We start from the raw sequence: 24610 nt of genomic DNA on the forward strand, positions 1-24610 counted from the left end.
GTATCCAGACCTCCAACCCTTCACTCATGTGTTCTCTGGCCTCGCGGTCAAGGTTGAACCGTCCTCTAGCCCTGGGAGCTTCATCCACCTCCATGTGCGACTCTGGCCTCGAGCTGGTCACCACTCGTTCGTTTGACCTGGCTCCCTTCTGTGCGTCAAGCTCGCGTTGTCGCTGTTCTATCCTTTCCAACTCCGACTTCAGTTGATCACGATTCGCGACGTTCTCCCGCACCCAATTCGGTGTTGGTGCTCCTAAGTTCCTAGATTCAAACTCGTTTTGCCTGTTCCGCTGATTCTGCACCGCCGCTAATGCCAACTTATGTTTGGGGTGATTCTGGTCCTTGACCGCTTCCCAGAACAAGGGACAATCCATTCTGAAGTGCCTCTCCTGGTTACAGAAGAAGCATCTGGCGCCTATCTTGATGATTAAGCCATTATAGTACTCGTGTTCCTCCATCTGGCTCATATCCTCTTCATCCGGTGCATAACCTAGGCTCTTCATGCCTTGTTTGTACGTTGTGCAGTCAGCCACATGATGATCCGCTGACCCGCAGTTCGCGCATGATCTGCGCTTGTCCATATCATCTCTAGGTTTGTACCATGATGACCTCTGGGGTTGGCTTCCCCCTTGCGTGTTCCTGTTTTCAGAATATGAGTACTTCTTAGGTTTCATCAGCATGTATTCTCTTGATTTCTGTCTCATTTCTTCTGGGGTGGGTGCGCTGTCCTTCGACAATGTGTAGTATGTTGCTAACATTGTCCTTAAGTCATCACTTTTCACCCCATCGATGAACTTCGAGGCAATGCTAAAGTTCCGTCTATTTGTCGACTCCTCTGGGTCACTCCTCCTTCTCAAGCTCTCGAGGTCATCTAGGAACCGATCTATTGACTCGTCGTCCCTCTGCCTTCTCTTTTCAAATCGCATCATCGCTTGGTGACCCTTCATGCCTGACCCGAATCGATTCAGCAATATCTCGAAGATCTTGTCCGCGGTGTCGCGTTCTTCCTCCTTCTTTGCGACCACGCATTTTAATGCCGTTCCTTCCAAGTTGCTCAGTATGGCTGTACATGCTTGTCTTTCGTCACTCAAGTTATCTTGCTCTAGATGTAATCTCATCACTTCCACCCAAGTGTCAATGCATCCATCGGAGTCGTCTTTGAATTCTTTTGGCTTCTTGAATGTCTTTCTTGTTTTTCCCTCTCTCCTGTCGCTCGAGTCAGTGTTCCTCGTGGCGAAGGCCTCTAGAGTCCTGTTCATCATCTCCCAAGTGCTGGCCCATGTCATAGCATCCGGTCCTGTGTTGCTGTTAGCTGTTGCATCTCCCGGACCAGTCGTTGTATTCGACGTTCCATTCTTCATTATTGTTTTCGCAGCTGTTGGTGCTATGCTTATCGCATCCCTGGTTAAGGGCAACGGTGTCGATTGCCGCTTGTTCCTTTGTGGTTCTACAAAGTCAACTCTGGTGCCTTGCGTACGATCCGCTGCCGGTCTTTCTTGTGGAGTAGAACCTCTCAAGATTGCATCCAACTTCGCCTGTATTGCACACGAACTCTCGGCTTGACTCTTGCTCATTGTGTCCATTCTCCTTTCCAGGCTCCCTAATTGGCTGTTGACATCATCATATCGGTTCTTCAACTGTTGCATGTCTGTTTTGATGTTCTTTTCTCGTTCTTCATTGGTGGCTTCTACCTTATCTGACATTTCCTTGAGTCTCTCCTCTGTTGCCTTAGCTAGGTTAAAATAACTGTCTAGATACTCGTGCTTATTGTATCTTATCTCCTTTTTTATCACCTCTCTGTCTTCTTCACTGTTCTTAAGTCTTTTGTCGATCTGATTTAATTTCGCCAACAAGTCGCCCAGCTCAATGGTAGTCTCTTCATGGTCAGCCGTCGGTTTCTCTTCGGCCGTAGCCTCTGCTTTAGCTTGTTCCTCATTCTGGCCGGCTTCTGTCGCTTTCGTGCTCACTGTACCAAATGTTCGTGCTCTTTCTGTTTTTGGTTCTTCAGTCACGTTTTCTTTCGATTTGAGTCCGACCATCATTGCAAACTTGTCTGTGAAGGATGTCTTTTTCACTTGAGAGTCGTTTTTCACAGTCTCTCGGGTATTGCCTGTTGTGTCTTCCAATGCGTCTATTCGTGAAAACTCCACGGTTTTTGGACTTTGGTCTTCCACGTGGGGCATCGGTGTGGATTCCGTTGTCCTCTTCTCCACTTCATCTACGCTCTGGTCTGGTGTCTCTAGGTCGATTTCGATTGTGGGCTCCACCTGTTTTTCCCCCACATCTTCTCGTGTCTTGCTCTCGGTGCCACTCCTCGTACTGACCATGTTAACTGAAAAGTTCTTCTTTGTTATCTTTGGGCCTGTTGATGTCGTTCCGCGCAGCGATGAATTATATTTCGTGTTTGATCCACTTGACCTTTTTTCGAGCACCGGTACCCTACTCCGCCTCATTATTCCTATTTACAACTGCTTTTATTTACAATTTTATTATATACACGATTCTATTCTAAGAATAAAAAAAAATAATAAAACAAAAAAAAAATTTTTGTGGTAACAAATTTTGTACAACGTGTTAAAAACCTTGTTGTAGCTCTCTTTCTAAAACCTTTGAAAAATTTCCCTTAATGTGGTCTCAACCGTACCTATTTCGATTTGTCTTATTTTGTCTTAAGACACACTTGTTGTAATTTTACTTCAATTTTTATACCGTCCCAAGACTATTCGTCACTATCACAGTACTCTCCGCTAGTGTCCTAAGACCCTTGTACCAAGACTACTGTCCCAAGACTAGTGTCCCAAGACTACTGTCCCAAGACTAGTGTCCCAAGGCTAGTGTCCCAAGACTACTGTCCCAAGACTACTGTCCCAAGACTAGTGTCCCAAGGGTAGTGTCCCAAGACCAGTGTCCCAAGGCTAGTGTCCCAAGACTACTGTCCCAAGACTAGTGTCCCAAGGCTAGTGTCCCAAGACTACTGTCCCAAGACTAGTGTCCCAAGGGTAGTGTCCCAAGACCAGTGTCCCAAGGCTGGTGTCCCAAGACTACTGTCCCAAGACTAGTGTCCCAAGGGTAGTGTCCCAAGACCAGTGTCCCAAGGCTGGTGTCCCAAGACTACTGTCCCAAGGCTAGTGTCCCAAGACTACTGTCCCAAGACCAGTGTCCCAAGACCAGTGTCCCAAGGCTAGTGTCCCAAGACTAGTGTCCCAAGACCCTTGTCCCAAGACCACTGTCCCAAGACCACTGTCCCAAGACCCTGTCCCAAGACCACTGTCCCAAGACCCTGTCCCAAGACCACTGTCCCAAGACCCCTGTCCCAAGACCCTGTCCCAAGACCACTGTCCCAAGACCCTGTCCCAAGACCCTGTCCCAAGACCACTGTCCCAAGACCACTGTCCCAAGACCCTGTCCCAAGACCACTGTCCCAAGACCCTGTCCCAAGACCACTGTCCCAAGACCCTGTCCCAAGACCACTGTCCCAAGACTGCTCTGTCCCAAGACTTCTTCGGTACTGTCCCAAGACTCGTCACGGAGTGTCTTCCTCGTTGTAGGGTCTTCTTGAGTCACCGTACCTTGTACCACCACTCAAGCTCTAGTAAAATTTTCCCAAAAACCCTCTCTTAAAAGCCAAATGCTGACCCCTCTCTTCTTTTTGGTTGTTTCTATTTCAATGTAGGTGCGCAGGTATCTTGTGATCACCTGTTCGTATAAAACCAAACACAAATCCTCACTAAAATGCAACAAAAATCTAAGTGAGAAAAATAATAAAAACAGAAAAATGAGCCCACCTGAAATTCAACGGTGACCAATGTCTACCTTTCGTCTAAAAAAAATGTCTGGTACCTAATTGCCACGCGTTTTCCTCCCCCCACTAGTGATCTTATGGGGTATCACAAAAGCTGTCTATATCCGGTCCCCCCTACCAAACCAACCAGCGTACCAGTCTTAACTCGAGTTGAATTTTGGATATTCACCTATTATCACCAACGCGTGTTATGGCTAATGTAACTAAGTCAACGATGTCGATTAATTAGTTACTCTAGTTTCTCCCCTTTTTACAATTTGCAACCGCTCACCTCTAGCCTAACCAGTCCCCCTTCTAACCTCCCCCCTTTCTAGCCCCCCTTCTTAAGCCTAAAAATTACTTTAAGCGCCGGGTGCTAAACCTCTCAAGAGAAAACCGTAGACCTGTTTCCAGGCCTGCTCAAGTAAAAACGTTCCTCAAAACTGGGGGATTTCGCTTATCCAATTTTACACTTATCTCCTATAATGTAATGTGGATTCTAACGATACCCGTTCTGCCCAACTTGAGAACTCGAGAACTGTCAAATCCTTCTTGGCTGCTTTCCCACTCGACTGGTCACCTGTTCCAGTCCAGTCTCCTATTGGTTCAGCTCAAGTGTTCCTGAACCAGTTTCCCACTCGGCCGGTCACCTCTTCCAGTCGAGTCTCCAATTGGTTCAGCTCAGGTACTCCTGAACAACCCTCCCACTCGGCTGGTCACCTCTTCCAGTCAAGTTTCCTTGTTGTCCAGCTAAGTTCCAAACTATCTGAAAACCCTTGACAACGCCCCACACTCGGGCACTTTATTACGGTTACTGGGTTAAATTGCTAGGTTGATCGAAACGATCGAACTTATAAAACAGTATGGGTATACTATTTAATTAATATAAAGGTTTGATCCAACTGATCTGGTGTCAAAGTCACTGTCTTTTTTCGTTTTATGGTTTTTGTTCCTTTTTCTATTCTTTTTTGGTTTTTTTTTTGTTTTGCTTTTTGTCTTTTTGCTCGTGTTTTTGTCCCCTATTTGCCCCCCTTTACTCGGTTAGCTAAGCTTCGTTCGGAGAGCGTACCAGGAAGTTTTCTTGAGTTTTCTTAAAAAGCTATCACGGTACAACCGGAAGGTTTGCACGTTCCTGTCGAACCGTACCGCCGGTACTCTAGAATGGGCATTCAGCCCGAAGCTGTCTCAAGTGGGTTCGACTCCGTAGTCTTGATGTCGTAAACACCCAGGAGCGCCATAAAAACACTATGTAACATTCGTCTACTGCAGTCACACATGAGGCTTAAGAAAAATAGGCCCTATAACCACTGGCTCAAGGGTCAGGGACACTATCTCTTGTGTTTTTCTACCTCAAGAACGGTCGGAGCCAGTTCGGTTCGTTTGTGACATGAGACTACGACCCGTTACAGCTTAGAGGCTACTACTAAAATATCCCCCCACTCTAGAATTAGAAACGTCCCCATACTTAGGTCTCTAGGTACCCAAAATACATGAACGCCGTTAAAAACCGGGTTGGAACAATCCGTTAAGTTACTTTTTAATTAGACAGTGGAACTTTGATCCATTTCAGATGGATCAACCTAAAACTCGCCTTACCTCAACATAACAATCATAAAACACACTCTAGGAATTTAAATTTGTACTCACATAGTAGCACGCTCAAGAAGTGGGAAATAATCCAGTCGGTAGTTAACTCAAGAATTAAATAACGTAACTAAATGAGTCTAATGTTTTATAGTTTTAACAATGAGAACGAGTTTATACTCTAGACAATAGTTTTCTTGTGAACCATTAGGACACTCAAGCTGTCCACCTTTCCACCGAAGGTTCACTCTAGTCCAGTTCCGAATAATACTCCAGTCGCTATAATCCAATTTGAGGGAATGCTCTCGTCTCTGTCACAGATGGGACAGCTCTACTCTCGATTATTATAGTGATGGAAATTGCGAATAGCAATTTCCTACTGCTTTTTCTTACAACTTTCCCGCGTGTGCGACTCAATTGTTCTGAAATTGTTCTAACTTCTTTTTCTGATTTTCAGTTCTCGCGAGAAAATCGTGAATGACAGGTTCCATTCGAAATTTTGAAAAATTAGATTTCACTCCAAAATCAAGTGTTTTTTTGCTCCTCTCAAGGTCAAACTTCCAAATATGACCGACTGGCACAAATGGGGGGCAAAAAAGCCTTCACCCGGGGATATACTTGAAAAAAAGTTAGATTTTTCTCTTTCAAAATAGAGAAATCAGAAGGCAAAAACATCAACTATTTTGCATGTGCGTTTTTTTAAACATGATTTTTGGGTGAAATAGAATTTGTTGAAAAGTCGAATTGAGCCTATCATGCTCAAGCTTCTCGCGAGAACTAAAAACAAGAAAATAATATCTCTTTGCGAATAATAGTGGTTAGAGTTTGTTCAGCTGGTGTTTGGCATGACCATGAAAAATGATGTTTGGGATCATAAGACGAGTAAACGTAGCAATTGGTAATTGGGTGGACTGTCATAGTGTAAATCAGAGTGGTTTATTCATTGCACGAAGAAGAGATGCGATGTTTGTCCTGAGTTTTATAGTCAGGGGTTTGAATGATAGCGCTACAGCCATAGAAAAATGAAATTGAGAGTTACATGAGTAAACTTATACGATTTACCCAATATGTGTAAAACGAGCTTCCTGCCAAAAATAGGAAGACGAGAAAAAGTTGAAAGATTCGCGGTTAAGAAGATGGAAAATAACTTGACCTCAACGAGCTGCTTCAGTAATTAAAAATGCCTAACAAAGTTCCTTCCTATCCATTTCGGTGGTATGTGGGTACAATGAGAGCTATTTGCTAAGCAAGTATTACAGATTTTTCAAACCATTAAGAGTCAAAGAACGTAGTTTCAAGCTCTTTTTTCACGAAGAAGCCTTATAATTGTTCACGCTCAAATTTGACTTTTCCCGAAAAAAGGTAGGCTGAATACGTGATGAAGGGACTCCTGACTATAACCTCGGTTACTAAATGTACCGGTACCTGGTACCTGCCAACACTATACTTTTGACCTTCTGATTACCTTAAAAAAGATTCATTTGCTTTAGGGAGAATATGAGTCAGCAAAAGCCAGACGGAACGCCGAGTGATTCATCAAGCAAGTCGATTTCTTTTCTCCTAAACCGTTTAATAGTCATATCGACAGTAACCTTTGTGACATCTGAAATGGTGGTCAATGATGTTAATGTCCTAAATTGAAATCAAATTGGTTGCCCTTTTTGAGCTTTCTACCTGATTATTATAGCCAGACAAATCGTTTGGAATCCTTTCTTAAATATTTCAAAAACTTATTATTCCGACCATTGAAAATGGGTAGGAACTTTGATTCGGGTGTTTTAGTTTTTTCCACGCAAAATCAGCTATCGCAAAAAATCATCGGACAGGGTTGAGTGATAAATCATTGTAAAGCCCTTTCAATCGTGATTAGAACGACATTACAAAATTTCAAAAAATCTGTGTCGAGAAAAACCGGTGTAAGTTTTTGATTTCATTCCTTTTTCGAGTTAATTAGTCAGGCAGTTTTTAATTGCAAAAGCTTATTCTAGCTTAATTTAAGCCGTTAAAATTTAGTTTACTCAAGTAAAGGTAGTTTTTGGAGTTTTTTATCGCAATTTCAGGAATCAAAAATTTGAATTTAAAAAAAAAATTTTTTTTTTGTTTTCTATTAATTTTTCTTCAAAAACTGTTTTCCAATTGACCTATCTTACTATGATTCTCAATTATGCATATATTCTACTTTTTCGTTCAGATCTTTATATCACAACATGCAATAAAACGACACCAATTTGAAAAAAATATATATATATTTTTTATAAGACTGGTCGGACCATTGTGCTACTTGCACAGTAACCGGTTATCCTTATTTCAAATTGAATCCGTCTATCCTTTGGTTTTCAAAGTCTGCAGGCTGTTAAGCTTCATTTCTAATGATACTAAAATAAGCAACTTCACCTGATTTACAATGATGAATGCATTACACTGGAAAATATCACTTAACAAATTAACAGCCGGAATTAATTTACATGTCTCGAGCTAAATAAGAGTATGACAAGATTAACTTACCGATATGGCGAAAACGCTTGTTGATTCGTCATATTCACCAGGACCAGTAAACTTATTAAATAGATAATTAAATGATGGTCAATACATGGCGACTAAACAGTTGTTCAGATAATGATACATTGTGTCCTCATTGCACGAAATTGGTACTAGTGTTGTTCATCAGAAAAGAGATACTTACGTAAGCGTTGGGAATTGATCCAAAATGGTCATCAAAGGTCAGAATTTAAAATTAAGAACATTGAGTTTTATATAAAAAATGCTATAATCGAGTGTTCACTATCTCCAAATTCGTTTTCTAACAACTTAAATTTTTTATTGTTCAACATTAGAAGCATGGTTAATCTCGAAAAAAGGAAAAAATTAGCCAACTTCGTCAATACATTTGGTTTCGATTTCTTCTTTATTGTGGAAACATTGCTGACAGATAGTTTTGAAGACGAAGAACTATTTCTTGCCAATTTCAGATTTTTCTGTTTGGCAAGACACACACGTGACTTTTCTTTATCTAGGATTGTTCTAATTGGAGTCAAGTCTACGTTCCTAACCGCAAAATTATCGATCGTATGCATTGCTGGTATAATTGAAGGATATCTGTTTCTCATAAGTGGGAAAAATATTACTGATTTTAGCTTATAACCATCCGGACGATTGTCCTTATTACTAAACTTGAGAACGACTCACTCCTGTTATTTATGATATAGGGATAAAGTGCACTGGGTTGACTTCTCATCAAACGATGCCTCGCAGCAAAGTTTCATAGATTTGATTATAGAAAAAGACATGGAACAAATAGTTGACTTTAACACGCGTGCAATCGGTACCCTAGACAATGTTTTCATTAGTAAATATATTGAAAAACAATCTTATTACAAACAACTGGTAAACTTAATAATATGTCAAATCATATAGGAGTTATTTGTCAATTTAGCATCGGAATCATATGTCAATTCATGTCGGAGTTATTTGTCTATATAGCATCGGTATACATCAAGCTTTACAAGACCAAATAGAAAAATTGCAAAATTCAGCTGCTGTAGTGGAGATTACAATCGGTTATAGGAGCTTGTAACAGATAAGCCTTTCCAAGGTATTTGTTGGAGCAATTCCAATATTCTCTTAGACCAAAGGTTTGCATGGGTATTCGAAATAGTGTATTTGTAAATCAGTACTGCGTAGAGCAGCTCAAGTCGTCTTTAGCACCATGGATCAAACCGGCCATATCAAATTTCCTAAAAAAAAAACTTAAAACGCTCAAATTAAACAAGGTGTTAATTTAAACAAATTATCTATGCTACAAAACCAATGTTTGAAGATGATTGAGGAGGACCCAACCGAATTTGAAAGCAACCTAGCTAATAACAGATCTACAATGATTTATTTAGATATTCTCGGTCCTTTAAACAAAGGTTACCATCTTTTGTTTATCTCAAAACAAAACACGCAATGGACCCCTTTATGCAAGCCGAGTTGTTTTCCAAATTTTCTCTTTCGTATTTTTTGTTCTTACACATTTACTCTACCCACTGACTATCCTAATTTACTGGAAACCACTGATTTCGACATATCGGAACTCACTATTGAATCAATATGCTTGGACTAGACAAAAAAGGCAAAAGCCTGGACGGGATTCCCGCAATTGTATATAAGAACTCTAATAGAATCATCAGAAAAGAGATACTTACGTAAGCATTGGGAATTAATCCAAAATGGTCATCAAAGGTCAGAATTTAAAATTAAGAACATTGAGTTTTATGTAAAAAATGCTATAATCGAGTGTTCACTGTCTCCAAATTCGTTTTCTAACAACTTAACTTTTTTATTGTTCAACATTAGAAGCATGATCAATCTCGAAAAAAGGAACAAATTAGCCAACTTCGTCAATACATTTGGTTTCGATTTCTTCTTTATTGTGGAAACGTTGCTGACAGATAATTTTGAAGACGAAGAACTATTTCTTGCCAATTTCAGATTTTTCTGTTTGACAAGACCCACACGTGACTTTTCTTTATCTAGGAGTGTTCTAATTGGAGTCAAGTCTACGTTCCTAACCGCAAAATTATCGATCGTACGCATTCCTGGTATAGTTGAAGGATATCTGTTTCTAATAAGTGGGAAAAGATATTACTGATTTTAGTTTATAACCCTCCGGATGATTGTCCTTGTTACTAAACTTGGGAACGACTCACTCCTGTTATTTATGATATAGGGATAAGGTGCACTGGGTTGACTTCTCATCAAACGATGCCTCGCAGCAAAGTTTCATAGATTTGATTATAGAAAAAGACAGGGAACAAATAGTTGACTTTAACACGCGTGCAATCGGTACCCTAGACAATGTTTTCATTAGTAAATATATTGAAAAACAATCTTATTACAAACAACTGGTAAACTTAATAATATGTCAATTCATATAGGAGTTATTTGTGAATTTAGCATCGGAATCATATGTCAATTCATGTAGGAGTTATTTGTCTATATAGCATCGGTATACATCAAGCTTTACAAGACCAAATGGAAAAATTGCAAAATTCAGCTGCCGTAGTGGAGATTACAATCGGTTATAGGAGCTTGTAATAGATAAGCCTTTCCAAGGTATTTGTTGGAGCAATTCAAATATTCTCTTAGACCAAAGGTTTGCATGGGTATTCGAAATAGTGTATTTGTAAATCAGTACTGCGTAGAGCAGCTCATAGGTCGTCTTTAGCACCATGGATCAAACCGGCCATATCAAATATACTAAAAAAATTTGGAACGCTCAAGTTAAACAAGGTGTTTATTTAAACAAATTATCCATGCTACAAAACCAATGTTTGAAGATGATTGAGGAGGACCCAACCGAATTTGAATGCAACCTAGCTAATAACAGATCTACAATGATTTATTTAGATATTCTCGGTCCTTTAAACAAAGGTTACCATCTTTTGTTTATCTCAAAACAAAACACGCAAAGGACCCCTTTATGCAAGCTGAATTGTTTTCTAAATTTTCTCTTTCATATTTTTTGTTCTTACACATTTACTCTACCCACTGAATATCCTAATTTACTGGAAACCACTGATTTCGACATATCGGAACTCACTATTGAATCAATATGCTTGGACTAGACAAAAAAGGCAAAGGCCCGGACGAGATTACCGCAATTGTATATAAGAACTCTAATAGAATCATCAGAAAAGAGATACTTACGTAAGCATTGGGAATTAATCCAAAATGGTCATCAAAAGTCAGACTTTAAAATTAAGAACATTGAGTTTTATATAAAAAATGCTATAATCGAGTGTTCACTATCTCCAAATTCGTTTTCTAACAACTTAAATTTTTTATTGTTCAACATTAGAAGCATGGTTAATCTCGAAAAAAGGAAAAAATTAGCCAACTTCGTCAATACATTTGGTTTCGATTTCTTCTTTATTGTGGAAACATTGCTGACAGATAATTTTGAAGACGAAGAACTATTTCTTGCCAATTTCAGATTTTTCTGTTTGACAAGACCCACACGTGACTTTTCTTTATCTAGGAGTGTTCTAATTGGAGTCAAGTCTACGTTCCTAACCGCAAAATTATCGATCGTACGCATTCCTGGTATAATTGAAGGATATCTGTTTCTAATAAGTGGGAAAAGATATTACTGATTTTAGTTTATAACCCTCCGGATGATTGTCCTTGTTACTAAACTTGGGAACGACTCACTCCTGTTATTTATGATTTAGGGATAAGGTGCACTGGGTTGACTTCTCATCAAACGATGCCTCGCAGCAAAGTTTCATAGATTTGATTATAGAAAAAGACAGGGAACAAATAGTTGACTTTAACACGCGTGCAATCGGTACCCTAGACAATGTTTTCATTAGTAAATATATTGAAAAACAATCTTATTACAAACAACTGGTAAACTTAATAATATGTCAATTCATATAGGAGTTATTTGTGAATTTAGCATCGGAATCATATGTCAATTCATGTAGGAGTTATTTGTCTATATAGCATCGGTATACATCAAGCTTTACAAGACCAAATGGAAAAATTGCAAAATTCAGCTGCCGTAGTGGAGATTACAATCGGTTATAGGAGCTTGTAATAGATAAGCCTTTCCAAGGTATTTGTTGGAGCAATTCAAATATTCTCTTAGACCAAAGGTTTGCATGGGTGTTCGAAATAGTGTATTTGTAAATCAGTACTGCGTAGAGCAGCTCATAGGTCGTCTTTAGCACCATGGATCAAACCGGCCATATCAAATATACTAAAAAAATTTAAAACGCTCAAATTAAACAAGGTGTTTATTTAAACAAATTATCCATGCTACAAAACCAATGTTTGAAGATGATTGAGGAGGACCCAACCGAATTTGAAAGCAACCTAGCTAATAACAGATCTACAATGATTTATTTAGATATTCTCGGTCCTTTGAACAAAGGTTACCATCTTTTGTTTATCTCAAAACAAAACACGCAAAGGACCCCTTTATGCAAGCTGAATTGTTTTCTAAATTTTCTCTTTCATATTTTTTGTTCTTACACATTTACTCTACCCACTGACTATCCTAATTTACTGGAAACCACTGATTTCGACATATCGGAACTCACTATTGAATCAATATGCTTGGACTAGACAAAAAAGGCAAAGGCCCGGACGAGATTCCCGCAATTGTATATAAGAACTCTAATAGAATCATCAGAAAAGAGATACTTACGTAAGCATTGGGAATTAATCCAAAATGGTCATCAAAAGTCAGACTTTAAAATTAAGAACATTGAGTTTTATATAAAAAATGCTATAATCGAGTGTTCACTATCTCCAAATTCGTTTTCTAACAACTTAAATTTTTTATTGTTCAACATTAGAAGCATGGTTAATCTCGAAAAAAGGAAAAAATTAGCCAACTTCGTCAATACATTTGGTTTCGATTTCTTCTTTATTGTGGAAACATTGCTGACAGATAGTTTTGAAGACGAAGAACTATTTCTTGCCCATTTTAGATTTTTCTGTTTGACAAGACCCACACGTGACTTTTCTTTATCTAGGATTGTTCTAATTGGAGTCAAGTCTACGTTCCTAACCGCAAAATTATCGATCGTACGCATTCCTGGTATAATTGAAGGATATCTGTTTCTAATAAGTGGGAAAAGATATTACTGATTTTAGTTTATAACCCTCCGAACGATTGTCCTTGTTACTAAACTTGGGAACGACTCACTCCTGTTATTTATGATATAGGGATAAGGTGCACTGGGTTGACTTCTCATCAAACGATGCCTCGCAGCAAAGTTTCATAGATTTGATTATAGAAAAAGACATGGAACGAATAGTTGACTTTAACACGCGTGCAATCGGTACCCTAGACAATGTTTTCATTAGTAAATATATTGAAAAACAATCTTATTACAAACAACTGGTAAACTTAATAATATGTCAATTCATATAGGAGTTATTTGTGAATTTAGCATCGGAATCATATGTCAATTCATGTAGGAGTTATTTGTCTATATAGCATCGGTATACATCAAGCTTTACAAGACCAAATAGAAAAATTGCAAAATTCAGCTGCTGTAGTGGAGATTACAATCGGTTATAGGAGCTTGTAATAGATAAGCCTTTCCAAGGTATTTGTTGGAGCAATTCCAATATTCTCTTAGACCAAAGGTTTGCATTGGTATTCGAAATAGTGTATTTGTAAATCAGTACTGCGTAGAGCAGCTCATAGCTCGTCTTTAGCACCATGGATCAAACCGGCCATATCAAATATACTAAAAAAAACTTGAGACGCTCAAATTAAACAAGGTGTTTATTTAAACAAATTATCTATGCTACAAAACCAATGTTTGAAGATGATTGAGGAGGACCCAACCGAATTTGAAAGCAACCTAGCTAATAACAGATCTACAATGATTTATTTAGATATTCTCGGTCCTTTAAACAAAGGTTACCAATTTTTGTTTATCTCAAAACAAAACACGCAAAGGACCCCTTTATGCAAGCTGAATTGTTTTTCAAATTTTCTCTTTCATATTTTTTGTTCTTACACATTTACTCTACCCACTGACTATTATAATTTACTGGAAACCACTGATTTCGACATATCGGAACTCACTATTGAATCAATATGCTTGGACTAGACAAAAAAGGCAAAAGCCCGGACGGGATTCCCGCAATTGTATATAAGAACTCTAATAGAATCATCAGAAAAGAGATACTTACGTAAGCATTGGGAATTAATCCAAAATGGTCAGCAAAAGTCAGAATTTAAAATTAAGAAAATTGAGTTTTATGTAAAAAATGCTATAATCGAGTGTTCACTATCTCCAAATTCGTTTTCTAACAACTTCAATTTTTCAATGTTCAACATTAGAAGCATGGTCAATATCGAAAAAAGGAAAAAATTAGCCAACTTTGTCAATACATTTGGTTTCGATTTCTTCTTTATTGTGGAAACATTGCTGACAGATAGTTTTGAAGACGAAGAACTATTTCTTGCCAATTTCAGATTTTTCTGTTTGTCAAGACCCACACGTGACTTTTCTTTATGTAGGAGTGTTCTAATTGGAGTCAAGTCTACGTTCGTAACCGCAAAATTATCGAGCGTACGCATTCCTGGTATAATTGAAGGATATCTGTTTCTAATAAGTGGGAAAAGATATGACTGATTTTAGTTCATAACCCTCCGGACGATTATTTTGTTACTAAACTTGGGAACGACTCACTCCTGTTATTTATGATATAGGGATAAGGTGCACTGGGTTGACTTATCATCAAACGATGCCTCGCAGCAAAGTTTCATAGATTTGATTATAGAAAAAGACATGGAACAAATAGTTGAATTTAACACGCGTGCAATCGGTACCCTAGACAATGTTTTCATTAGTAAATATATTGAAAAACAATCTTTTTAAAAACAACTGGTAAACTTAATAATATGTCAATTCATATAGGAGTTATTTGTGAATTTAGCATCGGTATACATCAAGTTTTACAAGACCAAATAGAAAAATTGCAAAATTCAGCTGCTGTAGTGGAGATTACAATCGGTTAAACGAGCTTGTAATAGATAAGCCTTTCCAAGGTATTTGTTGGAGCAATTCCAATATTCTCTTAGACCAAAGGTTTGCATGGGTATTCGAAATAGTGTATTTGTAAATCAGTACTGCGTAGAGCAGCTCATAGTTCGTCTTTAGCACCATGGATCAATCTGGCCATATGAAATATACTAAAAAAACTTGAAACGCTCAAATTAAACAAGGTGTTAATTTAAACAAATTATCTATGCTACAAAACCAATGTTTGAAGATGATTGAGGAGGACCCAAACGAATTTGAAAGCAACATAGCTAATAACAGATCTACAATGATTTATTTAGATATTCTCGGTCCTTTAAACAAAGGTTACGATCTTTTTTGCTTATCTAAATCAAAACATGCAAAGGACCCCTATATGCAAGCTGAATTGTTTTCCAAATTTTCTCTTTCATATTTTTTGTTCTTACACATTTACTCTTCCCACTGACTATCCTAATTTAGTGGAAACCACTGATTTCGACATATCGAAACTCACTATTGAATCAATATGCTTGGACTGGACAAAAAAGGCAAAAGCCCGGACGGGATTCCCGCAATTGTATATAAGAACTCTAACAGAATCATCAGAAAAGATATGCTCACTTAAGCGTATGTAATTAATCCAAATGGTCCTCAAAAGTCAGAATTTAAAATTAAGAACATTGAGTTTTATGTAAAAAATGCTATAATCGAGTGTTCACTGTCTCCAAATTCGTTTTTTAACAACTTAACTTTTTTATTGTTCAACATTAGAAGCATGATCAATCTCGAAAAAAGGATTAAATTAGCCAACTTCGTCAATACATTTGGTTTCGATTTCTTCTTTATTGTGGAAACATTGCTAACAGATAATTTTGAAGACGAAGAACTATTTCTTGCCAATTTCAGATTTTTCTGTTTGGCAAGACACACACGTGACTTTTCTTTATATAGGAGTGTTCTAATTGGAGTCAAGTCTACGTTCGTAACCGCAAAATTATCGATCGTATGCATTGCTGGTATAATTGAAGGATATCTGTTTCTCATAAGTGGGAAAAATATTACTGATTTTAGCTTATAACCATCCGGACGATTGTCCTTATTACTAAAGTTGAGAACGACTCACTCCTGTTATTTATGATATAGGGATAAAGTGCACTGGGTTGACTTCTCATCAAACGATGCCTCGCAGCAAAGTTTCATAGATTTGATTATAGAAAAAGACATGGAGCAAATAGTTGAATTTAACACGCGTGCAATCGGTACCCTAGACAATGTTTTCATTAGTAAATATATTGAAAAACAATCTTTTTAAAAACAACTGGTAAACTTAATAATATGTCAATTCATATAGGAGTTATTTGTGAATTTAGCATCGGTATACATCAAGTTTTACAAGACCAAATAGAAAAATTGCAAAATTCAGCTGCTGTAGTGGAGATTACAATCGGTTAAACGAGCTTGTAATAGATAAGCCTTTCCAAGGTATTTGTTGGAGCAATTCCAATATTCTCTTAGACTAAAGGTATGCATGGGTATTCGAAATAGTTTATTTGTAAATCAGTACTGCGTAGAGCAGCTCATAGGTCGTCTTTAGCACCATAGATCAAACCGGCCATATCAAATATACTAAAAAAACCTAAAACGCCCAAATTAAACAAGGTGTTAATTTAAACAAATTATCGATGCTACAAAACCAATGTTTGAAGATGATTGAGGAGGACCCAACCGAATTTGAAAGCAACCTAGCTAATAACAGATCTACAATGATTTATTTAGATATTCTCGGTCCTTTAAACAAAGGTTACGATCTTTTGTTTATCTAAACCAAAACATGCAAAGGACCCCTTTATGCAAGCTGAATTGTTTTCCAAATTTTCTCTTTAATATTTTTCGTTCTTACACATTTACTCTACCCACTGACTATCCTAATTTACTGGAAACCACTGATTTCGACATATCGGAACTCACTATTGAATCAATATGCTTGGACTAGACAAAAAAAGCAAAAGCCCGGACGGGATTCCCGCAATTGTATATAAGAACTCTAATAGAATCATCAGAAAAGAGATACTTCCGTAAGCGTTGGGAATTGATCCAAAATGGCAATCAAAAGTCAGAATTTAAAATTAAGAACATTGAGTTTTTTGTAAAAAATGCTATAATCGAGTGTTCACTATCTCCAAATTCGTCTTCTAACAACTTAACTTTTTTATTGTTCAACATTAGAAGCATGATCAATCTCGAAAAAAGGAAAAAATTAGCCAACTTCGTCAATACATTTGGTTTCGATTTCTTCTTAATGTGGAAACATTGCTGACAGATAATTTTGAAGACGAAGAACTTTTTCTTGCCATTTTCAGATTTTTCTGTTTGGCAAGACCCACACGTGACTTTTCGTTATATAGGAGTGTTCTAATTGGAGTCAAGTCTACGTTCCTAACCGCAAAATTATCGATCGTACGCATTCCTGGTATAATCGAAGGATATCTGTTTCCAATAAATGGGAAAAAATATATTACTGATTTTAGTTCATAACCCTCCGAACGATTGTCTTAATTACCAAACTTGGGATCGACTCACTCCTGCTATTTATGATATAGGGATAAGGTGCACTGGGTTGACTTCTCGTCAAACGATGCCTCGCAGCAAAGTTTCATAGATTTGATTATAGAAAAAGACATGGAACAAATAGTTGACTTTAACACGCGTGCAATCGGTACCCTAGACAATGTTTTCATTAGTAAATATATTGAAAAACAATCTTATTACAAACAACTGGTAAACTTAATAATATGTCAATTCATATAGGAGTTATTTGTGAATTTAGCATCGGAATGATATGTCAATTCATGTAGGAGTTATTTGTCTATATAGCATCGGTATACATCAAGCTTTACAAAACAAAATAGAAGAATTGCAAAATTCAGCTGCTGTAGTGGAGATTACAATCGGTTATACGAGCTTGTAATAGATAAGCTTTTCCAAGGTGTTTGTTGGAGCAATTCCAATATTCTCTTAGACCAAAGGTTTGCATGGGTATTCGAAATAGTTTATTTGTAAATCAGTACTGCGTAGAGCAGCTCATAGGTCGTCTTTAGCACCATGGATCAATCAGGCCATATGAAATATACTAAAAAAGCTTAAAACGCTCAAATTAAACAAGGTGTTAATGTAAACAAATTATCTATGCTACAAAACCAATGTTTGAAGATGATCGAGGAGGACCCAACCGAATTTGAAAGCAACTTAGCTAATAATAGATCTACAATGATTTATTTAGATATTCTCGGTCCTTTAAACAAAGGTTACGATCTTTTGTTTATCTAAACCAAAACATGCAAAGGACCCCTTTATGCAAGCTGAATTGTTTTCCAAATTTTCTCTTTAATATTTTTCGTTCTTACACATTTACTCTACCCACTGACTATCCTAATTTACTGGAAACCACTGATTTCGACATATCGGAACTCACTATTGAATCAATATGCTTGGACTAGACAAAAAAAGCAAAAGCCCGGACGGGATTCCCGCAATTGTATATAAGAACTCTAATAGAATCATCAGAAAAGAGATACTTCCGTAAGCGTTGGGAATTGATCCAAAATGGCAATCAAAAGTCAGAATTTAAAATTAAGAACATTGAGTTTTTTGTAAAAAATGCTATAATCGAGTGTTCACTATCTCCAAATTCGTCTTCTAACAACTTAACTTTTTTATTGTTCAACATTAGAAGCATGATCAATCTCGAAAAAAGGAAAAAATTAGCCAACTTCGTCAATACATTTGGTTTCGATTTCTTCTTAATGTGGAAACATTGCTGACAGATAATTTTGAAGACGAAGAACTTTTTCTTGCCATTTTCAGATTTTTCTGTTTGGCAAGACCCACACGTGACTTTTCGTTATATAGGAGTGTTCTAATTGGAGTCAAGTCTACGTTCCTAACCGCAAAATTATCGATCGTACGCATTCCTGGTATAATCGAAGGATATCTGTTTCCAATAAATGGGAAAAAATATATTACTGATTTTAGTTCATAACCCTCCGAACGATTGTCTTAATTACCAAACTTGGGATCGACTCACTCCTGCTATTTATGATATAGGGATAAGGTGCACTGGGTTGACTTCTCGTCAAACGATGCCTCGCAGCAAAGTTTCATAGATTTGATTATAGAAAAAGACATGGAACAAATAGTTGACTTTAACACGCGTGCAATCGGTACCCTAGACAATGTTTTCATTAGTAAATATATTGAAAAACAATCTTATTACAAACAACTGGTAAACTTAATAATATGTCAATTCATATAGGAGTTATTTGTGAATTTAGCATCGGAATGATATGTCAATTCATGTAGGAGTTATTTGTCTATATAGCATCGGTATACATCAAGCTTTACAAAACAAAATAGAAGAATTGCAAAATTCAGCTGCTGTAGTGGAGATTACAATCGGTTATACGAGCTTGTAATAGATAAGCTTTTCCAAGGTGTTTGTTGGAGCAATTCCAATATTCTCTTAGACCAAAGGTTTGCATGGGTATTCGAAATAGTTTATTTGTAAATCAGTACTGCGTAGAGCAGCTCATAGGTCGTCTTTAGCACCATGGATCAATCAGGCCATATGAAATATACTAAAAAAGCTTAAAACGCTCAAATTAAACAAGGTGTTAATGTAAACAAATTATCTATGCTACAAAACCAATGTTTGAAGATGATCGAGGAGGACCCAACCGAATTTGAAAGCAACTTAGCTAATAATAGATCTACAATGATTTATTTAGATATTCTCGGTCCTTTAAACAAAGGTTACGATCTTTTGTTTATCTAAACCAAAACATGCAAAGGACCCCTTTATGCAAGCTGAATTGTTTTCCAATTTTCTCCCTCATATTTTTTGTTCTTACACATTTACTCTACCCACTGACTATCCTTATCTACTGGAAACCACTGATTTCCACATCGAAACTCACTACTGAATCAATATGCTTGGACTGGACAAAAAAGGCAAAAGCCCGGACGGGATTCCCGCAATTGTATATAAGAACTCTAATAGAATCATCAGAAAAGAGATACTTACGTAAGCATTGGGAATTAACCCAAAATGATAATCGAAAGTCAGAATTTAAAATTAAGAACATTGAGTTTTATCTAAAAAATGCTATAATCGAGTGTTCACTATCTCCAAATTCGTTTTCTAACAACTTAACTTTTTTATTGTTCAACATTAGAAGCATGATCAATCTCGATAAAAGGAAAAAATTAGCCAATTTTGTCAATACAATTGGCTGCGATTTCTTCTTTTTTTTGTAGAAACATTGCTAACAGATATGTTTGAAGACGAAGAACTATTTCTTGCCAATTTCAGATTTTTCTGTTTGTCAAGACCCACACGTGACTTTTCTTTATCTAGGAGTGTTCTAATTGGAGTCAAGTCTACGTTCCTAACCGCAAAATTATCGATCTTACGCATTCCTGGTATAATTGAAGGATATCTGTTTCTAATAAGTGGGAAAAGATATTACTGATTTTAGTTTATAACCCTCCGGACGATTGTCCTTGTTACTAAACTTGGGAACGACTCACTCCTGTTATTTATGATATAGGGATAAGGTGCACTAGGTTGACTTCTCATCAAACGATGCCTCGCAGCAAAGTTTCATAGATTTGATTATAGAAAAAGACATGGAACAAATAGTTGACTTTAACACGCGTGCAATCGGTACCCTAGACAATGTTTTCATTAGTAAATATATTGAAAAACAATCTTATTACAAACAACTGGTAAACTTAATAATATGTCAATTCATATAGGAGTTATTTGTGAATTTGGCATCGGAATCATATGTCAATTCATGTAGGAGTTATTTGTCTATATAGCATCGGTATACATCAAGTTTTACAAGACCAAATAGAAAAATCGCAAAATTCAGCTGCTGTAGTGGAGATTACAATCGGTTATAGGAGCTTGTAGTAGATAAGCCTTTCCAAGGTATTTGTTGGAGCAATTCCAATATTCTCTTAGACCAAAGGTATGCATGGGTATTCGAAATAGTTTATTTGTAAATCGGTACTGCGTAGAGCAGCTCATAGGTCGTCTTTAGCACCATGGATCGTCAACGAACAGACAGATGTAGAACAGAAAGTTTCTGAGCATGCCCGCATTCAAAACTCCCGTTATATTCCATTTTTTAATATGTTTATTTTAATTCCACCAACTTCGATTTCAGTATATCAGCTTATGTTCCGTTTTTTCTCTAAATCTTAATTTGGCTGAAAAGATTTCGACTTAAATTATATCGGCTTAGAGGCTTCTTTCTGATTCGTTTGAGGATCAAAAAATTTATCCAATTGTTTCGAGGGAGGATTTAAAAGTTGAGTTTCTAAGTTTTTCTTATTCAAACGTTTTCTTCGACGCAACGTGTGTCTGCTGAAGAATTGTTCGCTTTGTTACCGCTTTGCTTCGCATCTCTTTCTAGAACTTTAAAAGATGAGAGTCATCCATTTTTCTATCGAAAGCAGGGGAGAATCTAGGGTTTTCTGAATTGTGAGGCAGACTTTCAAAAAATTTTCGAAAAAATGGTCGACTTTTTTTTAGGTCGAGAAAATTGATTTTCTGAGCACTACCAGAACACTGTAAAGACCAGAATGTTCGCGCCACAGTCAATTTTTACAAAAATGGTCAGAACAGCTGCGATGAGAGGGCAAATGCCCGAGCGGGGGGGGGGGGCGTCGGCCCCTAAATCCGCCACTGATGGCAAGTGGTGCGTGCGAAGCTCTGTTACGTTGAAAACGTTTTGAACTAATACTTAAGTAGTCTTTCATCTGAGTTTTTGTGTTAATATTTACAATAGTTTTAAATTACTAAGAGTAAACGACTAAAAACAAGACCAAACAAGGATATCCGGTTGCTGTGCAAATAGCTCAATGTTGCGTTGCGACAACAATCCTAGAATTTTTTTTCAAGTCAGTGTCTGAATTTAAACGTCGTGTGATTGTTCAACTATACGAACGCGTAGAAATTTAGCGAATTAAGCTTAAACGGCTTCAACTGTCTTCTAAGAAGAAACAAATAAAAATATAGAAAAATGTTAGAATTTTTTTTCAATGTTTTGCACTAAAAATTTTAAAAAAATTTTTGCCCGTGTTTTTTTTTCAAACGAAGCTTTCACAACTAGTTATGGAAAACACAAAAAGTTGAAAAACTAAAACACCCGAATACAAAGTTCTTCCCCATTGTCAATGGTCGGAACATTGACAAAATTGCCATATCTGAGTTGAAAATATTCTGTTTGCTTTCAGCCTTGCCTCCAATTCAAACAAAATTTTATTGCAGAATATGCAATAAGCCATACAAATTGCAAAGGAATCTGAGAAACCATATTAATGACAAACATCGAGAGTTCTCAAGCGATTTGAGTCCTTCTACGCAGCAAGCTTCTCCTTCAGGTAGATCTGACCCGTCAGAAGACAGTGAGCATGAGCATGTCGAATTAATTACCATTTTTGGCCAGAAATCCATTTTTGGCCGACCGACCCTATAATTTTTCTAAAGGCGCCTTTGGCGCCAATATATACTAACTTTGAAGGGGAGCGCGCGCCTAAAAAACGCGATTTTTTTTGTCAAAATTTTTCAAAAAGTGCCCAAAAACGGCTTTTTTGACTGTTTTTTCAAAAATTTGCCTCCGGCGCAGAAAATTTAGCCAAAATAGGGGCAAAACAGTGTATGGGAGGGCTCGAAAAATCAATTTGGTCGACCTAAAAAAAAAGTTCGTCAAAATTTTGGAAAATTTTTTGAAAATACCCCCCCCCCCCCCTCCCTCGAGAAAATCCTAGATCCGCCCGTTTGAAATTAAGAAAAAACTGGTGTTTCAGCTACTCACTTGGAATCTCCGACTGAACATCAACAGACGCCTAGTGGGATAAATGAGACGCCGCCGGTGGAGTTAATCAGTGTAATTGGCGAGAGTGTAGTGTTGGCGCTAGAATCATTGTCGAAAGAGGAAAAGGTAAGTGTTGCTTTATGATAATGGTAAAATTATATCCTTCAATCATTTCAACTTTTACACAAATTAAGCAGACATGTTAAGCAGACATGCTCAATTTCTTGAAAGTTCAAATAAAACTACTTCCTAATTCATTTGAGGTAGTAATTTGTTTTTCAAATATATGCATTGAAAAAATGTTGATTTTTTGGATTTCTGGTTTTCGTCCTTATTTCTGTCGGCTGATTTTCAGTTTTTTTTTTCAAATGCAAATTATTTTTCTTTCCAACGCTTCGTTTTTTTTAATTTTCTAAATCTAGCAGTTCCTGTTTGATAAAAACAGGTATTTTGAAAATGTATGGGATTTGGTTTTTGATCTTTTTGATAGGCTTTGGAAGATTTCTCGAAAACTTTATTGGTTCTAAAAAATCATCACCGATTTTCAAAACAATGGTTCCAATAAAAAGGCCGCTCTCTCTTCTGCCTTCCTGCATAATTCACTTGTCTCGTTCTACCAATTTACCTTTCCACAGCCTTTTGAGTTACTTTTAAGCTTCCGGTCCCGGTCAGTGTGTCTCACAGTATTTTTGCCCTGCAATGTTTCTTGGAGCCTTCTCTATTAGCATAGCATATGATCTGAACATAGAAAAAAAAGACCAAAAGGAAAAACAAAGAAAAATTGGGCTGCGGAAGTACAATGATCGATAAAAAACAATACTCAACATAAGAATCTGGACAACCGGCTCACGACAGAAGGCGATCTCGATTGGGACTCATTGCTCTCGGCAATTCAGGGGCGCCGCTGGCCCCAGTTGACTGGGAAAATGTGGAAGGAAATGGTGACGATGAATCTTCGCGTTGCACATTTCTTCGTTAGGGAAAACTGCTGCATTGTTATCACTATCTCCTAAGCCCAGTCATGAAAACAAATAAGGCACTTATTAACCCCACTCCTCGACAAACACTTGACAAAAGACCGCAAGTTTGTTACTGTCCCCTCCACTCCACCGACCCTGACACATTTTCACTTACTTCTCTTGAGAACTTGGGAAGGCTACAATGAGACCCCCGCCCCCAAACCAATTGCATATCGTACAAATTTAATATAGATAGCCGAGCTTGGAATTTTCAGCCTTACCCTTCTTCTCTATCTAGACTAAGTTTTCTACTTTTTTCAACAACTTCACCTGGAAATTTCTACAATGCTTTGCCACGCTCTTTTTCCCGAGGAAGAGACAGTAGTATAGTAAAAGTGGCTAGGAAAATGACCACTTTTAACCCCCCCATTTTTCGGTGTGCCGTTGTACTTACCACTTTTAACCCCCAAAGGGGTTAAAGCCCCTACTTTTTCGGGCACGCATGTTTTAGGGGGGGTTAAAATTGGTAATTTTCCAGCCACTTTATGGAAACCGGAATGGACTTAAGTTTTGGTTGGTGCATGTTTTCCCTTTGACTTTGACAGTTCAAACTTTACTGCGCGCGTTATATTGTGGATTATTTTGTAATCTTTATTGCCACGTGTGGAATTAAATAAAATGCTGTGATATTGGTAAGATCAGTTCGTTGAAGTTCAATAAAGTTGTTTCTATCTCCTAAAACTTCAAATTTGAGCATGGGAACATCAGGTGAATAAGATGGACCAATTTTTTGAGTGAATGCATTCTCAAATGTAACGAGTAGAGGGGGTTTTTCAAATAAATCTAATGAGCTGTGAGTTGCTTCAGT

General features: G+C 37.3%; 1 protein-coding gene across 1 annotated transcript in view; it reads left to right on the forward strand.

The window, feature by feature from the left end:
• The first annotated feature begins 6857 nt into the window (after positions 1 to 6857).
• LOC134848368 (breast cancer type 1 susceptibility protein homolog) overlaps positions 6858 to 24610 on the forward strand; it is a 38338-nt gene continuing 20585 nt past the window's right edge. The window contains exons 1-3 of the mRNA XM_063865779.1: positions 6858 to 6904; positions 22203 to 22349; positions 22776 to 22909. Coding sequence (XP_063721849.1) covers positions 6862 to 6904; positions 22203 to 22349; positions 22776 to 22909 — 324 coding nt within the window. The 5' untranslated portion in view covers positions 6858 to 6861. The remainder of the gene's footprint in view (positions 6905 to 22202; positions 22350 to 22775; positions 22910 to 24610) is intronic.

Source organism: Symsagittifera roscoffensis, chromosome 6 (assembly GCF_963678635.1).
Source record: "Symsagittifera roscoffensis chromosome 6, txSymRosc1.1, whole genome shotgun sequence".
NCBI classification, from domain to species: domain Eukaryota; kingdom Metazoa; phylum Xenacoelomorpha; order Acoela; family Convolutidae; genus Symsagittifera; species Symsagittifera roscoffensis.